At 54.0% G+C, this 16,533-nt stretch overlaps 1 protein-coding gene across 3 annotated transcripts in view; it reads left to right on the top strand.

The window, feature by feature from the left end:
- Window positions 1–16,533, top strand: part of ITGA11 (integrin subunit alpha 11) — a 134,673-nt gene that overhangs the window by 96,102 nt on the left and 22,038 nt on the right. For all 3 annotated transcript variants that reach the window (XM_058294400.2, XM_058294401.2, XM_058294402.2), the window contains 7 exons: window positions 4,932–5,076; window positions 6,984–7,132; window positions 10,966–11,106; window positions 11,377–11,580; window positions 12,255–12,385; window positions 13,868–14,034; window positions 15,346–15,488. In XM_058294400.2, coding sequence (XP_058150383.1) covers window positions 4,932–5,076; window positions 6,984–7,132; window positions 10,966–11,106; window positions 11,377–11,580; window positions 12,255–12,385; window positions 13,868–14,034; window positions 15,346–15,488 — 1,080 coding nt within the window. The remainder of the gene's footprint in view (window positions 1–4,931; window positions 5,077–6,983; window positions 7,133–10,965; window positions 11,107–11,376; window positions 11,581–12,254; window positions 12,386–13,867; window positions 14,035–15,345; window positions 15,489–16,533) is intronic.

The following is a 16,533-nucleotide window of genomic DNA, read 5'->3' as shown; positions in this document are numbered from 1 at the left end:
TATCACTTACTTCAGGGGTTCTTAACCAGGGGTCCATGAGCTTGAACTGAAATTCAAAAAATCGTTATTCTTGTGGGGACACGTTGGTGCGGGTGTGATATATTTATTAAATAGTACACAGTCTAGTGTGGACTTAGTAAGGACTCTGTGGTTTTCACCTGACTGGAAGAGGGGTCCATGGAACAAAAAAGGTTAAGAACCCCTGAGTCTTACTTACTGGCTGCAAGCGCTGTGCTAAGCATCAGCATTGCTAGTTCTCACAACAAAACTACTTTACAGCTGAAGAACCTGAGACACAGAGAGAGGGGGGTTAACTTGCTCAAGGGCACACAGTTCTCACACCGAGAACGCTGGAGCCAGAACTGGAACTGGGGAATATCTGACTCGAGTTCTCGCTCTCACCACTTGGCCAGAGGTTGTCAGCCTCGGGACTGCTGACCTTTTAAGCTAGATAGTTCTGTGGAGGGGCTGTCCTCAGCACTGCAGGGTGTCCACAGCATCCCTGGCCTCTACCCACCAGATGCCAAGTCTTCCCCACCTCCCAGCTGTAACAACCAACAATGTCTCTAGGCATTGCCAAGTGTCCCCTGGGGCCAAGGGGTGACTCACCCCAGTTGGGGACCACTGGTCCAGACCATGCTGCCTCCACGTCCCTGGTCTGGGACATGGAATGGCTGGAACATGGAGTTTTAGAAGATGTGGTCACATACCCAGGGAGCATTCGGCATGGCTGGGAAGGCAGGATGGATGCAGAGGCGGCTAAGAGGACAGTTATGGGTCAAGCTTGCAAGACCAGACAGTGGGGGCAACAGGTCCTCAGAGAGGGTGTGGATCTGGCTTCAGACCTTCTGGGGGCTGCCAAGTCTGCTTCCTCTCTCTGCACAGAGCTCCAGGAAATCTACTGTGCAAAGAGTCCGTCTGTCCAGGGCCACCCAGCCATGCCCTGGAGATATCTACTGGGAGCCTGGGTGGCCCATAGGAAAGGAGGCCATGAATCAGGGAGCCGGTGCCAAGCCTCCGGGCATGGGACTGCTCTTCCCAGGAATGCCTGCTGCTTGCTTCCAGCTGGGCCCGCACACTGGCTTCCCCTGTCGAGGCTCTGGCCCGCAGTGGTGGGGTGTGACCTGTCCTTCCGGATTTTTTCCAAACTCAAAATGCCTGATCTTCCCCAGCTGGAAAAAGATGGCAACACGCTGAGGTTTGTTTTCGTGGCCTTTGCTTGCCCCCTCAGCCCCAGCCCACGCCTGTCTCCAGTGAGGCTCCCCCTGCAGCCCCCAAAACTCACTCTTGGGAAAGGACCTCTGAAACACTCCCACTGAGGGGCCAGGAATGCCGTCCCTGCAAGGATTAAAATGGCAGAGGTCAGAGCAGGCGAGCATCACCAGCCCAGGGCTGCCAAATCCAGAAAGTCCTGATGGAATTCCTAAACCCCAGCTGTGTCCCAGGCACCTGGGCTGAGCCAGCCCTTCTCAGCACATCAACTGTCATCTGCAAAGCCAAAAATTCATCTTCAAAGGCCTTTCTGTGAAGCAAAACCGTCTGGTCCACAGTTGCAAGCTGGACTCAGCAGGCGGAGAGAGGGAGAAGAGGGAGAGAGAGGGGCGAAGCCCAACAGTGCGCTCCTCCCAGTGCAGATCCAGACGGGACCTGGGGAAGCAGATGGGCGCTTTCTCCTGGGTCCAGCCCACCCTCTGGATGTGGTCCCCGCTCTGCCTCTGACATGACCTCAGGAACCTCTCTGAGCTTTCACGACCTCATCTTTCGAGTACAGATAATAACATCTGTCCTACTGCTTCACAGGGACTTTGTAAGCCCCAATGGGTGACCGGATGAGAAAAAGTTCCCCAAAGCACACCCCAAGTGTGAACATTGGTGGCAGAGCACGGAGGAGGCCTGGCCCCGCTCCTGGCAGGCGCAGGCTGTGGGAGCTTCCCAGCTGAGGCCTGAGCACAGGGCAGGAGGAAGACAGCAAATTATAAAGTGTTACATTAAACATAACCAAGTGCATCAGGCCTCCCAAGAGCAGCTTTCCTCAGAGTCATAAAAACAGAACAGCAAACTCAAGATGAGTGTTAGGGTTTTCTTTGTTTTTGTTTTTATCTTCTTTTTTAAAAGAATGCATAAATCACACAGAATGTTACATTAAAAAATATGAGCGGTTCCCATATACCCCACTCCCCACCCCCCACTCCTCCCACATCAACAACCCCTCTCCTCAGGGTGGTACATTCATTGCATTTGATGAGTTCATTTTGGAGCACTGCTACACCGCATGCATTATAGTTTGTGTTGTAGTTTACCCTCTTTAAGCCTTTGATAAGAGCGACTTAAAAGGGACACCTTGGAAAGCTGCTCCTTCCACAATCTTGCCTCTTCCACTGCCAACAACAGAATCTAGTGCCTGATGACGCTGCCTGTGTTAAGTGACAGCTCTGATGGCACAAAGTCAAAATCAAACTTTTCTATTGGCACCGTTGCTTCGGGGCAGGGGGTGCCCCAAACAGTGGGGGGGACCTCAGACCCAGCCATCCAGCCAGGCTCAGGGAGGGTCACTGGGAGCGAGAGGTGACTCCACCAGCTTAAGCCTCAAAGCTGGGATGTAGACAGTCCCCCCCCCCCACCCCCTAAGCACCGCATCATCGAGGGAGCTGCCCCTCCCCGGCTCGCACTACCCTCCTGCAGCCCCTCCCTCACAGGCCCTGGGTGACTTCTCTTCCTCTTCCAGGGGCTTGCTGTTTGTCTTCCTGTACTCGCTGGTTGTGTGCATTGTTTGAGAGCAAAGGGGGACTGCAGGGGAACCCTGGAGAGTGTGTGGACCCAGGACTCCAGAAAGGGCCCTAGAGTCAGCAACATGGGAAGGTGCCCTCGGGAAGGCAGGACTTCTCGTCTTCCTGCCCAAGCAAGGCAGCCTCCACTTATCCTGAAACTGGTGGTGGAGCAAAACCCTCCAAGCCAAGCTCCTGTCCTGGCGGTTTGCTGTTACAGTTGTAGCCCTGGCTTACATGGCCAGCCCTATCTCGAGCCCCTCTGCCCCTTCCCACTCGACGCTCCAGCCCCACCACACCGCTTTCAATATCTTTTTTTGTGTGTCTTTATTTATTTTTTAAAGTTACATTAAAAAAAATGAGGTCCCCATACACCCCCCTCACCCCACACCTCCCCCCCCCACCCCACACCTCCCCCCATAACAACAACCTTCTCCATCATCATGAGACATTCATTGCACTTAGTGAATACATCTCTGAGCACCGCTGCACCTCATGGTCCATGGTCCACCATAGCCCACACTCTCCCACAGTCTACCCAGTGGGCCATGGGAGGACATACGATGTCCGGTAACTGTCCCCGCAGCACCACCCAGGACAGCTCCAACCCCTGAAAATGCCCCCACATCACATCTCTTCCTCCCACTCCCTACCCCCAGCAGCCACCATGGCCACTTTCTCCACACCGATGCCACATTTCTTCAATTACTAATCACAATAGTTCATGAATAGAATATCAGTAAGTCCACTCTAATCCATACTCTATTCCTCCATCCTGTGGACCCTGGAATGGTTGTGTCCACTCCACCTCTATATCAAGAGGGGGCTTAGATTCCACATGGATGCTGGATGCAATTCTCCTGCTTTCAGTTGTAGGCACTCTTGGCTCCCTGATGTGGTGGTTGACCTTCTTCACCTCCCTGTTAGCTGAGTGGGGTAAGTCCAATAAACCAGAGTGTAGGAGCTGCAAGTCTGTTGAGGCTCAGGGCCTGGCTATCACATGGTCAGTCCAGAGATTCAGGTCCCCTGGATATACACTAAACCCAACTACAGATCTGGTAAAAGTAACAGGAGAGGCTTGGGAACAAAGATCACATCTGAGTCCAGCTCCATCGCACAGAAACACAAACTCCAAAGTAGGGCCAACTGACATGGCACTGAACTCCATCTGCCATGAGCATAGAACCTGTGGGTCTCTGTAGCCCTCAGAAGAACCAATACCTGAGGTTATATCTACTTTATCTGTCTCTGGGACTCTGCTGAGGTGTGCATAAGGGCAACCCCTCTGATGACCTCCCGGCTCTTTTTGAAGACTCATAGCCATATAAACTCATTTGTCCTTTCCATTTCCCCCTTTTATTCAGGTCAAAAAGCACTTTTAACTCCTGTTATTATATGTAGACTGAGATATTCTGCTGGTCTGAGTTGACCCTTTTATTCAAGGTCATTTTCTAATTGCTTTCAATATCTTGACAGCAAAAGCTCTAAGCTCTCCAGCCTGGGGCCTTTGAACAAGCTCTCCCTGCCTCCAGCTCTTCTGGGTTCTGTTCCTTTAAGTCTTTCAGGTGTCTGGGTAAATGCCATTTACCCAAAAAGGCTTTTCCTGGCCCTCCTTTCAGCATAAATTAGAACTCACCATGCTTTTTTCCTCATCACATTTATCCCAATCTGTATCTGTTTGTGTTTTCATTTAATATCTTTGAGCTCTGGGCGGGCTCAAAGCCAAGTGGTGGCACAAAGGAGACAGTGAATTTTTACTCAAGCAGTGAACAGGCAGCAGGATTTACTCACAGGGAAGCAATTCAGACACTGTGAAGGAACAACAAGGACGGCCAAGTGCCGTGGGACACTGCCTGAGGGAGTGTGGGAAGGGATGGCAAGGAGAGATATCCTGGGGGAGTTGAAGTCCAGGGAAGACTGGAGGTTTGATTCTGGCTATGGATGTGGAGTTTGTTTCTAGAGCATTCCTTCTTAACCCATTTTGTGCTAAGAATGGGAAGGGGTGAGAAGGTCTCCTCAGCTCATTCAAAGCCAAGAATCCAACTGGAAGAGCAGAGCGCTGTGTGAAGAGGCCCGGAGCAGGCGCCCGAGGTGGCTGGTGCGGCTCCTGGGCGAGGAGCACCCAGGGCACCCAGCTGATGTGTAACCCCCCCCCCCCCACTTCAGGATGGGATTCTTTTGGGAGCTGTCGGGGCCTACGACTGGAACGGAGCTGTGCTCAAGGAGACCAGCAGCGGGAAGGTCATTCCGTACCGCGAGGCCTACCTGACGGAGTTCCCCGAGGAGCTCAAGAACCACGGTGCCTACCTGGGTAAGAGCCCAAGCTCAGGTGTGGCCGCGGGCGGGAGGGGTGGGCCCGGGGCCTGGATGCCTAGGGCACCACACAGGGGGAGGGTCCCCCAACCATATTCTGTGCCAGCTCAAGTACCCAACCCCGCAGGCAGTTCCAGGCTCTGAGGCTGCCCGCTCTTCAGCTGGGGTCCTTGCACACCCAGCACCGAGGTGGCAGGTCTTGGGCTCTCCAGACACGTAGCATGAACGACAAGCAACTTGCCCACACCTGAAATGTGATTCCGTGGATGCTTCCAGACGCTAGGTCACCTGTTGCCGGGTCTTTAAAGCTTTCTGCCCTGACTAGGCCTCTGGCATACAAAATGTTCGCTGGGCTTGCCTGCCCAAGGCAAAAGGCAAATCAGGTAGAAAGTCAGGCTCATTTCTATTTACGAATGGTCACAATCCAAGCAGAAGTCTCTTCTCATTAAGCACTTTGGAAGTGGACATGTAAAGATGTCACACAATTCATTGGTGTGACGGTGAGAGGTCCCAGTGGGAGCCATTGACCCTGCAACTCTTGGTCAGCTCCCCGCTGACCACACATGGCTAAGTCCTGTCCACTGTGGTTCATTCCTTTCTAAAACAGCTGAGCTGGAGGCAAGGGCAGCAAGGGGTGCATGTCCAGGGCCCCCAGTATCTCCAAGTCTCCCTGAATTTCTGGACCAAGTCTACCATCTGTGGAGTTACTCACCACTAGCACCCCTCAGACCTCACCCCTCCACGAGCTTGGGCCATCCAGAGGTCTGAAGCCAGAGCAGCCCACCCTACTTCACCCCACGCTCCTGGCACTGAAGCAGTCCATCTGCACATGCGGCAGCCCCTCAGGGAGCAAGCAGTGGGAGTTGAATGACAGTGCTACCTCACACACAGGCACACATGCATGTACACACGTGCATACACACCCAACATGTACACTTACACCTGTACACACAAGCACATGAATACAAACGCATATGCACACACAACAGGTGACATCCATTCCCCAGAAACAGTCCAGGAACTGCCAACAAAGCCCGCCACTCATCTAGAAACTGGGATCTGTTATCCAAGATCTGGTCATCATCTGGCAGAGTGGGCCTCTCGGATGCCATGGGCTGTGCACACCTGCTGGGAGCCCCACTCTCAGAAGAGCTGCCTGAAGATGCCACACAGTCACCCCCTGGGTTGTGGGTGGGAGCTGCGGGGCAACTCAAGCTCGAGTTTCAAAGCAATCTGGCAAAGCAATCCTGAGACCATGGATTGGTAGATGTTCCAAAAGAGCCCACTGGCTTTTCCTTTATTTTCTCATTTGCATAATATATACGTGGGGCTGAGAAGGGCCTGGGTAGCTCCCTTCTTTGAGTCTGTAAAGCTTTGAGACCCCTGTGAAATAACCAGAGCGGAGCAATTCCTCACACCTTTTCAGCCATCACACCACGTATTGGCAAACCACATAGCTTGGATATGGTAATAAGGAGGGCCCTGTTTGGTCCCCAAGAGACAAGAGTGGTGGGGATCAAAAACAAAGTCTGGCCAAAATAAAATGAAGTCTAGCTAGAGTATGCTCAACTCCCTCCTCCCTGCTCCCCCATACGCTTGTGAGGCAGGGGTGGGGTGGGGGTGGACATTCCAGGTCAGCCGTGTCTTCCAGGGGTCTCACTGACTGCGTCGTTCCCTCCAGCAGGAGGTGGGTGCAGTGGGTTTCTCCCACCCTGGAAACCCCTCTCCTAGCCCCGCCTCTTCCAGGCCTCCCCAGCCATCCCTGGGAATGACTGCATCTGCTCGGCCTTCCCAAATCCGCTCCCACCGCTGGCCTTCTCCAGCACAGCTGAGCCAAGCGCCAGGCTCTGGGAAGGCCTGCCGAGGGCACGGCGCCAGAGACTAGCCTGCTTCCTCCTGTGCCAGGGTACACGGTCACGTCGGTGGTGGCCTCCAGGCAGGGGCAGGTGTACGTAGCTGGAGCACCTCGGTTCAACCACACGGGCAAAGTCATCCTGTTCACCATGCACAACAACCGGAGCCTCACCATCCACCAGGCCCTGCGGGGAGAGCAGGTAATGGGAGGGGAGGCGGGGAGGAGGGCAGCAGTGGGCAGAGGAGGAGGGACAGGCCGCCAGGAAGGCCAGCCAACACAGGCAGAGGCCGGGGGGGAGGGGACTCTGGGGTGCATCTCTTGCTCTTAACAGGACTGGAATTTTCCCCAGGCTCACAAAAATCCTTGCTGACTTGGGGGGCATGTACCTCACTCACACCAAGATTGAAGGCCAAAGGGGCCTGCTTGTGTGGCTACTTACTGCTCTGAAACAGCCTCTGCAAAGCCAGGTCCCTGCTTCAGCAGGAGATCCCAGGGGAATTTCTTGCCTTCACTTCACGACCCTCTTGTCCCTGGTGCCTTTGTTCCATTCCAGCCACCTCTCGGGTGCAGACCAAGGCACCTGACCGCCAGCTTCTCTCTGGCCATGTCCTAGAGTTCAGGGCTAGAGGGACTATCTAGACTTCCACTTCCCAGGCTGGGTATCCTGAAGGGGCAGTCATGCTCCTCAAGCCACCTTCGAGCTGCCGGCAGCCTGGCAGGAGCGGCGCATCCACCTACAGCACGGTCCCAGGGGCTCACCAAGAGGCCAACTTCTTTCTTCCCCTGGAATGGTAGCAATGCAGAAGGCAGACGCTGCCAGTGCCACTGCTCCAGCTGGGGGGTGGTTGGCAACCAGACTGTGTGGCTACGAATCTCCTCTGAGAATGATCACTGTTTTCATTTCCTCGTTGCTAAAGCAAATACCAAGCAATAGGTTGGCTTAAATAATGGGAATTTATTGGTTCATGATTTGGGGGCTAGGAGATGTCCAAAATCAAGGCGCCATCAAGGCGATGCTTCCACCCAGAAGACTGTGGCGTTCTCGGGCTGGCTGCCAGGGAATCGTGGTCCTTGGCTCCTCTGTCCCATGGTAGTGCACATTCTCCCGGCCTCTCCTTCCTCTTCCAGATTCCATTGACTTTCACCTTCTGGTTGCTCCCTCTGCTTCCTCTCTCTGTGACCTTCCCTATAAGGCCTTCAGTTATAGGATTAAGACCCATCCTGATCCAGTTGAGCCACCCCTTAACTGCAGAACCTCATCAAAAGCAGTTGTAGCTCAGTGGTTGAGCACCTGCTTCCCATGTACGAGATTCTAAATTCAATCCCTGGTACCTCCTAAAAATTGTTTTAGAAAGGCCCTATTTACAAAGTCACACACCCACAGGAATGGATTTAGAGCATGTTTTTCTCAAGTAAATAGTTCCAACCACCACAGTCATCAATGCACACTGGAAAGCAACCGTAAGAGTCATTGATGGTGAAAAGATCCGAAAGCGGGGTTCTAACCCAGGCTGAGGCCCTGAGAAGCAGCGTCGCTGTCCAAGGTCAGGTGATGGAGTCATGGCTGGGACACGCTGAGAAGCCAGGCTCTCGATGGGACTCTCTTGCATTATGCCACCTACTGGCCCCCAACAGCTCCCAAACTAGGCCTTGGCACCCCCTGCCCATCCCTGTCCAAGGCTGAGCCCCGTGCAGGCCCTCCCCTGCCTGCCCCACCTCCCTCTGCTCCCCTGAGCCTGGGAATAGCCCTGTCTCCTGCGCCTTCTACTGCCTTTGGCCTGTCATCCTGAGGACAGACTCGTCCCCAGGTCTAATGTAAACCCCTCTAGCTGCAGGCAACCATTGTGCCCTGTTCCTCATCCTGTCTCAGGGGTGCTGGCACAAGTCTCCCTCCCAGCCTCACTCCTGCCCACCCTCGCTCCTCCCAAGGCCTGCTCTTTCGGGAATGGAAGGCTAGACCTTGAGAGCTGCAGGGAATCTGCTGATGAATTTATGACATTTTCCCTGCCCAGTTCTACCTTCAACATCCGAAGGAGAAACCGCAGTGCTGAAGGCAGCTAAATGAAGTGAATTCCAAATCACCATGACCCCCTAGCCGAGGCCACATATTTAGACAAGTCTCCCCGTCCCTCCTCCCTTACTTGCTCTCTGGGCCTGCCTCCTCATTACTTTATATAGGCACATCTCTCTCTCCCTCACGTTTATTGTCTCCTTTTTCTCACCTGTATTTTTATCTTTCTTCTAGTTAAAAGCTTTTTTAATCCTTGAGAAAAGATTTCTTCTGAAAGCACCCAAGCCAGGAGATGGCAGGGAGGGACTGTCATGAGTGCTGGTATTATACAGATCTGAGTTCCAACCTGACCTGGCCATGCCCAGCTTTCTGACCTTGGGCACATGATTCAGAATCTCTGAGCTTCAGTTCCTTCCCCTGTGAAATGAGGCCGATAATCTGTCCTAAGATAGCATGAGGCTGCCACCCGCTAACCAGAGCCATCACATGTCTCACGTGGGCCAGTCCCCTTTCATAAGCAAGCCATTGGTTCAATAAACATTTATGAAGTACCTCCTGCATGCTAGGAACTGTGCAGATCTGGAAGCAGATGTACCTGCTGCAGTCCCCGCACTCAGGGGCTCCCAGTGGAGGGGGCAGTGCTGGCTGAGAGGAGAACCAGGACGAGGTAACGCAAACGGGGCACCCACTGCAGGCTAGGAGTAGAGGCTCCTGGTAGGAAATGACGTTTCAGCTGAGATCTAAGGCATGGTAAGACTTTAGCTGGAGGAGAGAGAAGAGGAGGGGAGTCCAGGCAGGAGAAAAGCTTGTGCAGGGGGAAGTCCAGAACCCCGCCAGGGTCTGGAGTTTTTGGAGAAGAAAAATAACTCAGCATGGCTGGATGGCAGTGTGGGAGCCGAGAGTAGTGGGACAGCAGCAGGGAGGGAAGGAGGGGCCCAGCAGGCACATGCTCAAGAGTTTGGGCTTTACCCTGCTGGCAAGGGAGAGGCCTGGCCAGCTGAGAGAGGCTCACTCTGGGGCCCGTGGGGATGGACGGAGGGGCCAGCCTGGAGGCAGGAAGGCCCTTTGGGAGTTGCCTCATTTAGAGGAGAAGCAGTGGAGGAGGGAAGGAGACGGATTCTAGACATACCGGGATCCAGCAGGCAGGACTTGCTATAGACTGCAGGAGGGAGAGGTGGAGGATGGAGCCAGGGGGACCCTCAGGCTTGACGGGTTGGGTTTTGATGGGCTGGGTGGACGGTGCCCTCACTAAGGTGGGCACACAGCACCCAACTCAGGAGAGGAACATGCTCAAGCACTGCCAAGAAGTCACTATGATTCATGATCTAAGGTGCTGGTCTCAGAGTTAGCTGGGACATTAAAAATTGAAAGCACACTAAATAACCAACAGCAGAGGATTCATCAAATATATTACGGTACCTGCACAAATTGAAATATTATGGAATAAACAATGATCATGTTGTAGAAAAAACATACTACATCATCAAAAAAGTGCTTATAATGCATCATTTTAGTAAAAAATCAGTACCCAAAGTGCATATACAGTATGATCCCAATTTGTAGAAAAATTTAAATTTTATTTTAAATAAATGCATACAAACAAGCAACGCATCCTAGAGAAGAGGACCAGAAGAAAATATACCAAAATGTTAACAGTAGTTATCTTTAGGTATTGGGACTATTTCTCTTTACATTTTTTAATATCTTCCTCAATTTTTGCCATTATATTACTTTTGTAAGCTGAATTAATGACCATCAATTCAAATAAATAACAGGAAGAAAGAAAGGAGGGGAGGTAAGTAACTGAAGGAGAAAAGAGGCAAGGGTAGAAGGACAATCTGAAGTATGGCCACTCCGGGGGAGAGGCGGGAGAGGGGACGGCAGGGGAAGAGGGGCCCATTTGGTCACCAACGATTCCGAGTCACCGGACGTGCTCGCCCTCCCAAGGCTGGGGTCCCGTGAGGCCAGGGCCCGGCACGCAGGGCAAGGCCCCACTCGCCTCTCCGCTCCCTGTGCCGCAGATAGGCTCTTACTACGGCAGCGAGATCACCTCGGTGGACGTGGACAGCGACGGCGTGACGGACGTCCTGCTGGTGGGGGCGCCCATGTACTTCAGCGAGGGCCGCGAGCGGGGCAAGGTGTACGTCTACCACCTGAGACAGGTACTGCCGGGCCGGGCGGGCAGCCTTTCCCGGGGCGCCTGACCCCTGCTTGGACTCAGGGGACCACGAGGGAAATCGGGGTGCTAGAGAAGCCAGCGCCCGCCCGCTGGAGCCAGCCAGGGGCAAGAGGAAGCGCCTCTGTGCTGGAATCCCGGGGCCAGAGGGTTCTTCTGGAGAATAGAGGGGGCGGGAGGAAGCCGAGGGCCAGAGGGGACAGCCCCCCCAAGCCCCTGCCTGGCCCCTGAGCCTTTCCCTGCGCCCATCCCGCAGAGCCGGTTTGTCTACAACGGAACGCTGAAGGATTCCCACGGCTACCACAACGCCCGGTTCGGGTCCTGCATCGCCTCGGTCCGAGACCTCAATCAAGATTCCTACAATGACGTTGTGGTGGGAGCCCCTCTGGAGGACAACCACGGAGGAGTCATCTACATCTTCCACGGCTTCCGAGGCAGCATCCTGAAGGAGCCCAAGCAGGTGGTGCTCCCCGGGGCCCCCGAGGCAGTGCGAGCAATGGGTGGAGCCAAGGAGTAGGGTGCCAGGAGCTCATGCTCCTTTACAGGAGGGGATTCAGATACATTCTAGCTGTACTTGCCTCGAGTCAGAATTTTGAAATGGGTCTATTTTGCCTGCAGGACCTCTGATCACCCCTTTTGGCACAGACTCCCAAGCCTAGGACCCCCTCGTACCCCCTTCACAGGCACCCATAGTCCTGCACACGAAGAACTCCTGGGGCTTGCTCTTCTCTGGAAATGCTTTATGCGGGAAACCTTTCCCTTCTAGCTTGCTCACCTCAAAACAGACCCAGCCCATGTCCCATCCCCTCAGACTGCATATTTTATTAGAAAGATGGTCTAATATGCCAAGGCCAGAGATGCCAATGGGTTAAGTAAGCCTGCCAAGGAACATATGTATTTACATTGAATGGGGAAATGTTTTCAGACACTATATATAATCTGAAGGAATGGTAGGAATTTCAGGTGCTCTACAGGCCAGGGGAGGAATTCGCCTTGCATAAGGCAGCTTCTTGATGGTTTCAAACAGGCTACTTCCATGGCTCCCAGCTGTATCCACCCCTTAAGGTTTCGCTGCCCTGCCCTGCCCCATCCTAACAGAGCATGTGGTCAGCTGCTGCTTTCCCGCCCCTGCAGAGAATTGCGGCCTCCGAGCTGGCTCCTGGCCTCCAGTATTTTGGCTGCAGCATCCACGGGCAACTGGACCTCAACGAAGACGGGCTCGTCGACCTAGCCGTGGGCGCCCTTGGCAACGCTGTGATCTTGTGGTTGGTCCCCCCACTTCTCTGAACTCTTGGGCTCTGAGAGGGTCATGGTGGGCATGGGGCTTCAGAGATAGGCTCAGCGTCTTTGTGCCTTGTCTTTCCCCATCATCCGCCCAACTCGGCCTGCTCTTATCCCATCGTGGTCCTTTTTCTAGAATCACCATGAGTGGTCTTGGAGTCCAAGGCCCTCTTCTCAATAGACTTCTAGGATTTTAGACCAACCTGGTGTCAAAAAAGGCCCTCTTAGAATTTGTCCTACAAGTTCTGGCTACTCAAGCATTTCTTCCACTTCAGCATTTCAAGCTAATTGCAGGGGCAGACGGAGCGTGTTCTTACCACCTGTGGGATCTTCCAGCTCCCCCCCTGGTGTGAAAGAATGTTTATATAATACAGAAAATTTCTTTCCACCCAACCCCCTCTGACCTCTTGTTTCCTTTTCTCAGGGCCTCGTTTCCAGCACCATCCCATCAAATATTTGCCATACATCTGCACTTAGGGTCTCCCTTTAGCAATGGCCTGATGCTAAAAAGTAAATAAATAGATAAATAAATAAACAAACAAACAAACAAAAACACCTGCCTGGGATACAAACTGCTTTCTGAAAGAGTCCATGGATTTAACCATACGCTGGCTAATTTTTGAGCCAAAAAAATAATAGTTATTTGAGCCCTTCCTCATAAATGTTGACTTTTTCATCATAAATATAATAACTAAAAGAAAATTTGTAAAATTGCTTAGAGTCCCCTCGACTCATCATTTAGTTTCTTCCCTAATTATGTTGGCCTTAGAGCAATATATGAGGAATTCTGCATTTCCTTAGCCACCTGGATGAGATAGTATTGGGGCAGCTGGGGAATCTATAGATCAGTAACAAGTTCTCTACAGTAGCTGCACATTGGAATCACCTGGAGCTCTTTAAAAACCTTTCTCTTCAAAGTGTGAGCCATGGACAAACAGCTCACCATCACCTAAGGCCTTGTTAGCAGTGCACAATCACTGCATCAGAATCATCATTTCCACAAGATCCCCAGGGGATTTGCAAAAAAATTAAAGTTTGAAAAGCACTGCTTTAAAAAATATTGATGCCAAAGCCCACCCCTACCTTCAGACATGCTGCTTTAATTGGTCTTTAATTGGGGTGCAGCTTGGGTGCTTTCTCAAAGCTCTCCAGATTCCTCTAAACCACTGCTCTGCGAGGTGACCGAGGAGGCAAAGGAAGCCAATACAGCCTGCAGCAAGCACAGCCCTTAGGGAAGTGATGAGGGGCTGCCTGGGGGCGCTGAGCTTCCCGAACCCCTCATCCGCCCTGCGTGTTTCCACCCAACTCTTTGGCCTCTGGAGACGCTGCATCCTCTCTGCCCGCACCCGCCTCCCTCCACTGGCAGATTCTGCTCCCGCATGGCCCCATCTTTTCCCCTTGGTCCCAGCAGAGCAGCCTTGAGTCCCTGCCCTGCCCCAGCTCACTCTCTCGCTCTCTCTCTGCAGGGCTCGCCCCGTAGTTCAGATCAATGCCAGCCTCCACTTTGAGCCGCCCAAGATCAACATCTTCCACAGGGACTGCAAACGCAGCGGCAGAGACGCCACCTGCCTGGCTGCCTTCCTCTGCTTCACGCCTGTCTTCCTGGCACCCTATTTCCAAACGGCCACTGTCGGTAAACCAGGCCCCTCCACGCTCCCCGCTCCTCCAGTGTCTCCCCCCAGCCCCATCCCATGCCCCACCAGAGGTGATTGCCGTGCTGCAAGGCCTGGGCTTTCGCTGAAATGGGTTGTAAATGCCAGGTCGTACCTCAAGCCACCCGTGATGACGGCCAGATGCTCATGCGATGCTCTAATTCCAAAAGGGGAAGAGGGGCAATCCAGCCAGGTGGAGGCAGGGGCAGCCAAGAGGCAGAAGCAGGGGAATGAGGAAACGGTCTGTCTAGGTGCCGAATGTGAATCAGAACAGGGGACTGAAAGCAGTAAAGCAGACTGGGGCGTGGACACCACGAGGTAGGCCAGGATCCAGAAGGGCAGGCCCCGAGTGCAGCAGACAGGGAGTTGGGAACCAGGAGGCCAGGCAGTGAAGGCCCCAGGAGCAGAGCCCCCGCTTGTAAGAGGCTATGCATTGGAGGCAGGGTGGTTTCCTTCTGATGGCCCATCACTTCCAGCCACGGGTGGGGTCAAACACCTGAGCACGTCAGCCCTGGACTCACGTGGTCCCAGGAAGTGACAGCTGCAGCGTCTGCAGGCCCCAGGACCCAGCTGATGCAGAAATGGGGACAGCAGAGCCCCTCCTTGGCCCAGGAGGAGGACAGATTGGATGAAGATGAGAAGTGTGTCCAGGGGAAAGTTAAAGACAAAGGCGCGCGCCATGCCTTTCTCCTTCCACCTTCATCCACAAAGGGAGAAAGCCTCCAGACCCCGGAGCCCTGGAGGGCTGGCTGGGAGCAGCAAGGGACGGAGCCCTTCCTGGGGTTAGCCCAAGATCATCCTGGTTGAAGGGAAGGAGGCTGCAGGTGGGAAACCCGCCCTGGGTCGTAGGTTAGAGGAGCCGGTGGGAAGGGCCGGCAGGCCCCTCCTTAGAGCAGTAGGAGCTGCGCCCTGCAGGGGCCCTCCCGGAGCCCAGGGCGGGCTGGGGAAGGTGAAGGAGAGAGGGGCGGGTGTGCCGACTCCTGCCTCGTCCCATCCCCTCCGTTTCTTCCTCCTCCTCTTTCCCTCCCTCTCAGTCCCATCTCTGCCTCTCCTCCCTGTCCCTCCCTCTGCTCTTGGGTTCCCTCCTTCCCCTTCCTTTCCCTTCCTCCCTCCATGGCTGGCTCTTTGCACGGGAGTTTCCCACCCACTCTGCGGGGAAGAGGGCAGCTCCTCCCTGACCAAAGTGGGAGGCAGACTTCCCAGACCGATGTGATGCTGTTTTAAGGAAGAGCCAGAGTCTTGGTGGGAAGGCGGCTCCACCTGTGTGCTCTGCCTGCCCTCTCCCGCCCCAGGCATCAGGTACAACGCCACCATGGACGAGAGGCGGTACATGCCGCGGGCACACCTGGACGAGGGCGGGGACCGCTACACCCACAGGCCTGTCCTGCTCTCCTCCGGCCAGGAGCACTGTGAGCGGATCAGCTTCCACGTCCTGGTGAGCCCGAAACCCCGGCAGAGGGCGTCAGATGGGGAGTTGAAATAAGTTATTAATAATCAGCCATATATGAGTGTTGTATTCAACTTGCATTTAACCCTGAAGTATTCACTCCTTTCATGTCTAGTTACACTATATTCCTATTTACTAAGGGGGATGGGTCTCCTTTATATAGTGCCTCCTTGTTAATAAGTCATATGTGTTCTGGTTCTGGGATGTTCTTTTTGTGCATTAAAATACTACACACACAAAAAGCAGCCAGCAGAGCTCCAGCTCCTGTGAGAAGGGGGCGCAGAGCTGGCAGACGTGCCTGCCCTGAGAGGAGAGCCCAGCTGGTGCCAGCCTGGTTCTGAGCTCCTGCTGGGCTGCAGGCGGCCGGCAGGGGCCAGAGTCCTGGACCTTGGCCCCCGGGTCCCCACCTCATGCCCCAGAGAAAAGGACACACTCCCTACCACCTCCCTGTCCCCATCTCAAATCCCTTCTTCCCAGATTGAAGATACCCACAGTTTCTTCAGTAGGAGATGAAATCAGAGGAGGGACGTGACCTCAGGGAGGCCCAGCAGAGAGAACAAGGGTCAACCAGGGGGCCCATGGCTAGGAAGGAAGGGCACAGCCCGGCGAAGCAGGGAAGCCAGTGGTGTCACCAGCAGGGGAGTGGCCTGCTGCCCCCTCTTAAAGAAAGGGAAGCGGACAAGAAGCCTGCTGCATCCAGAGTCACCAAATGCCCAGGCCAAGCTCCGGGCCCCGAGACGCCGCAGGGAGCACTCCAAGCCGGCCTGGTCCGTGTGTGCAGAGACCAAAGGTCGGAAAAGTGAGCAGATACGAGGAGGCCTGATGTCTGTTCATATATTCGGCCCTGATATGTTTGTGCAGTGGTTTAGATCAGTGGTTCTCAAAGTGGGGCCCCCAAACCAACAGTCACCTGGGAGCTTGTTAGGAAGGCAAATTTTGGGGTCCCACTCCAGACCCACCAAATCAGAAACTCTGAGGGTGGAGCCCAGCAGTCAGTGTTTTAATAAGGCCTGCAGGTGACTCTGGTGAATGC

Source organism: Dasypus novemcinctus, chromosome 3, assembly GCF_030445035.2.
Source record: "Dasypus novemcinctus isolate mDasNov1 chromosome 3, mDasNov1.1.hap2, whole genome shotgun sequence".
Lineage (NCBI taxonomy): Eukaryota > Metazoa > Chordata > Mammalia > Cingulata > Dasypodidae > Dasypus > Dasypus novemcinctus.
The sequence above is the reverse complement of the archived record's forward strand: the minus strand, read 5'-3'. Positions and strand labels throughout refer to the sequence as shown.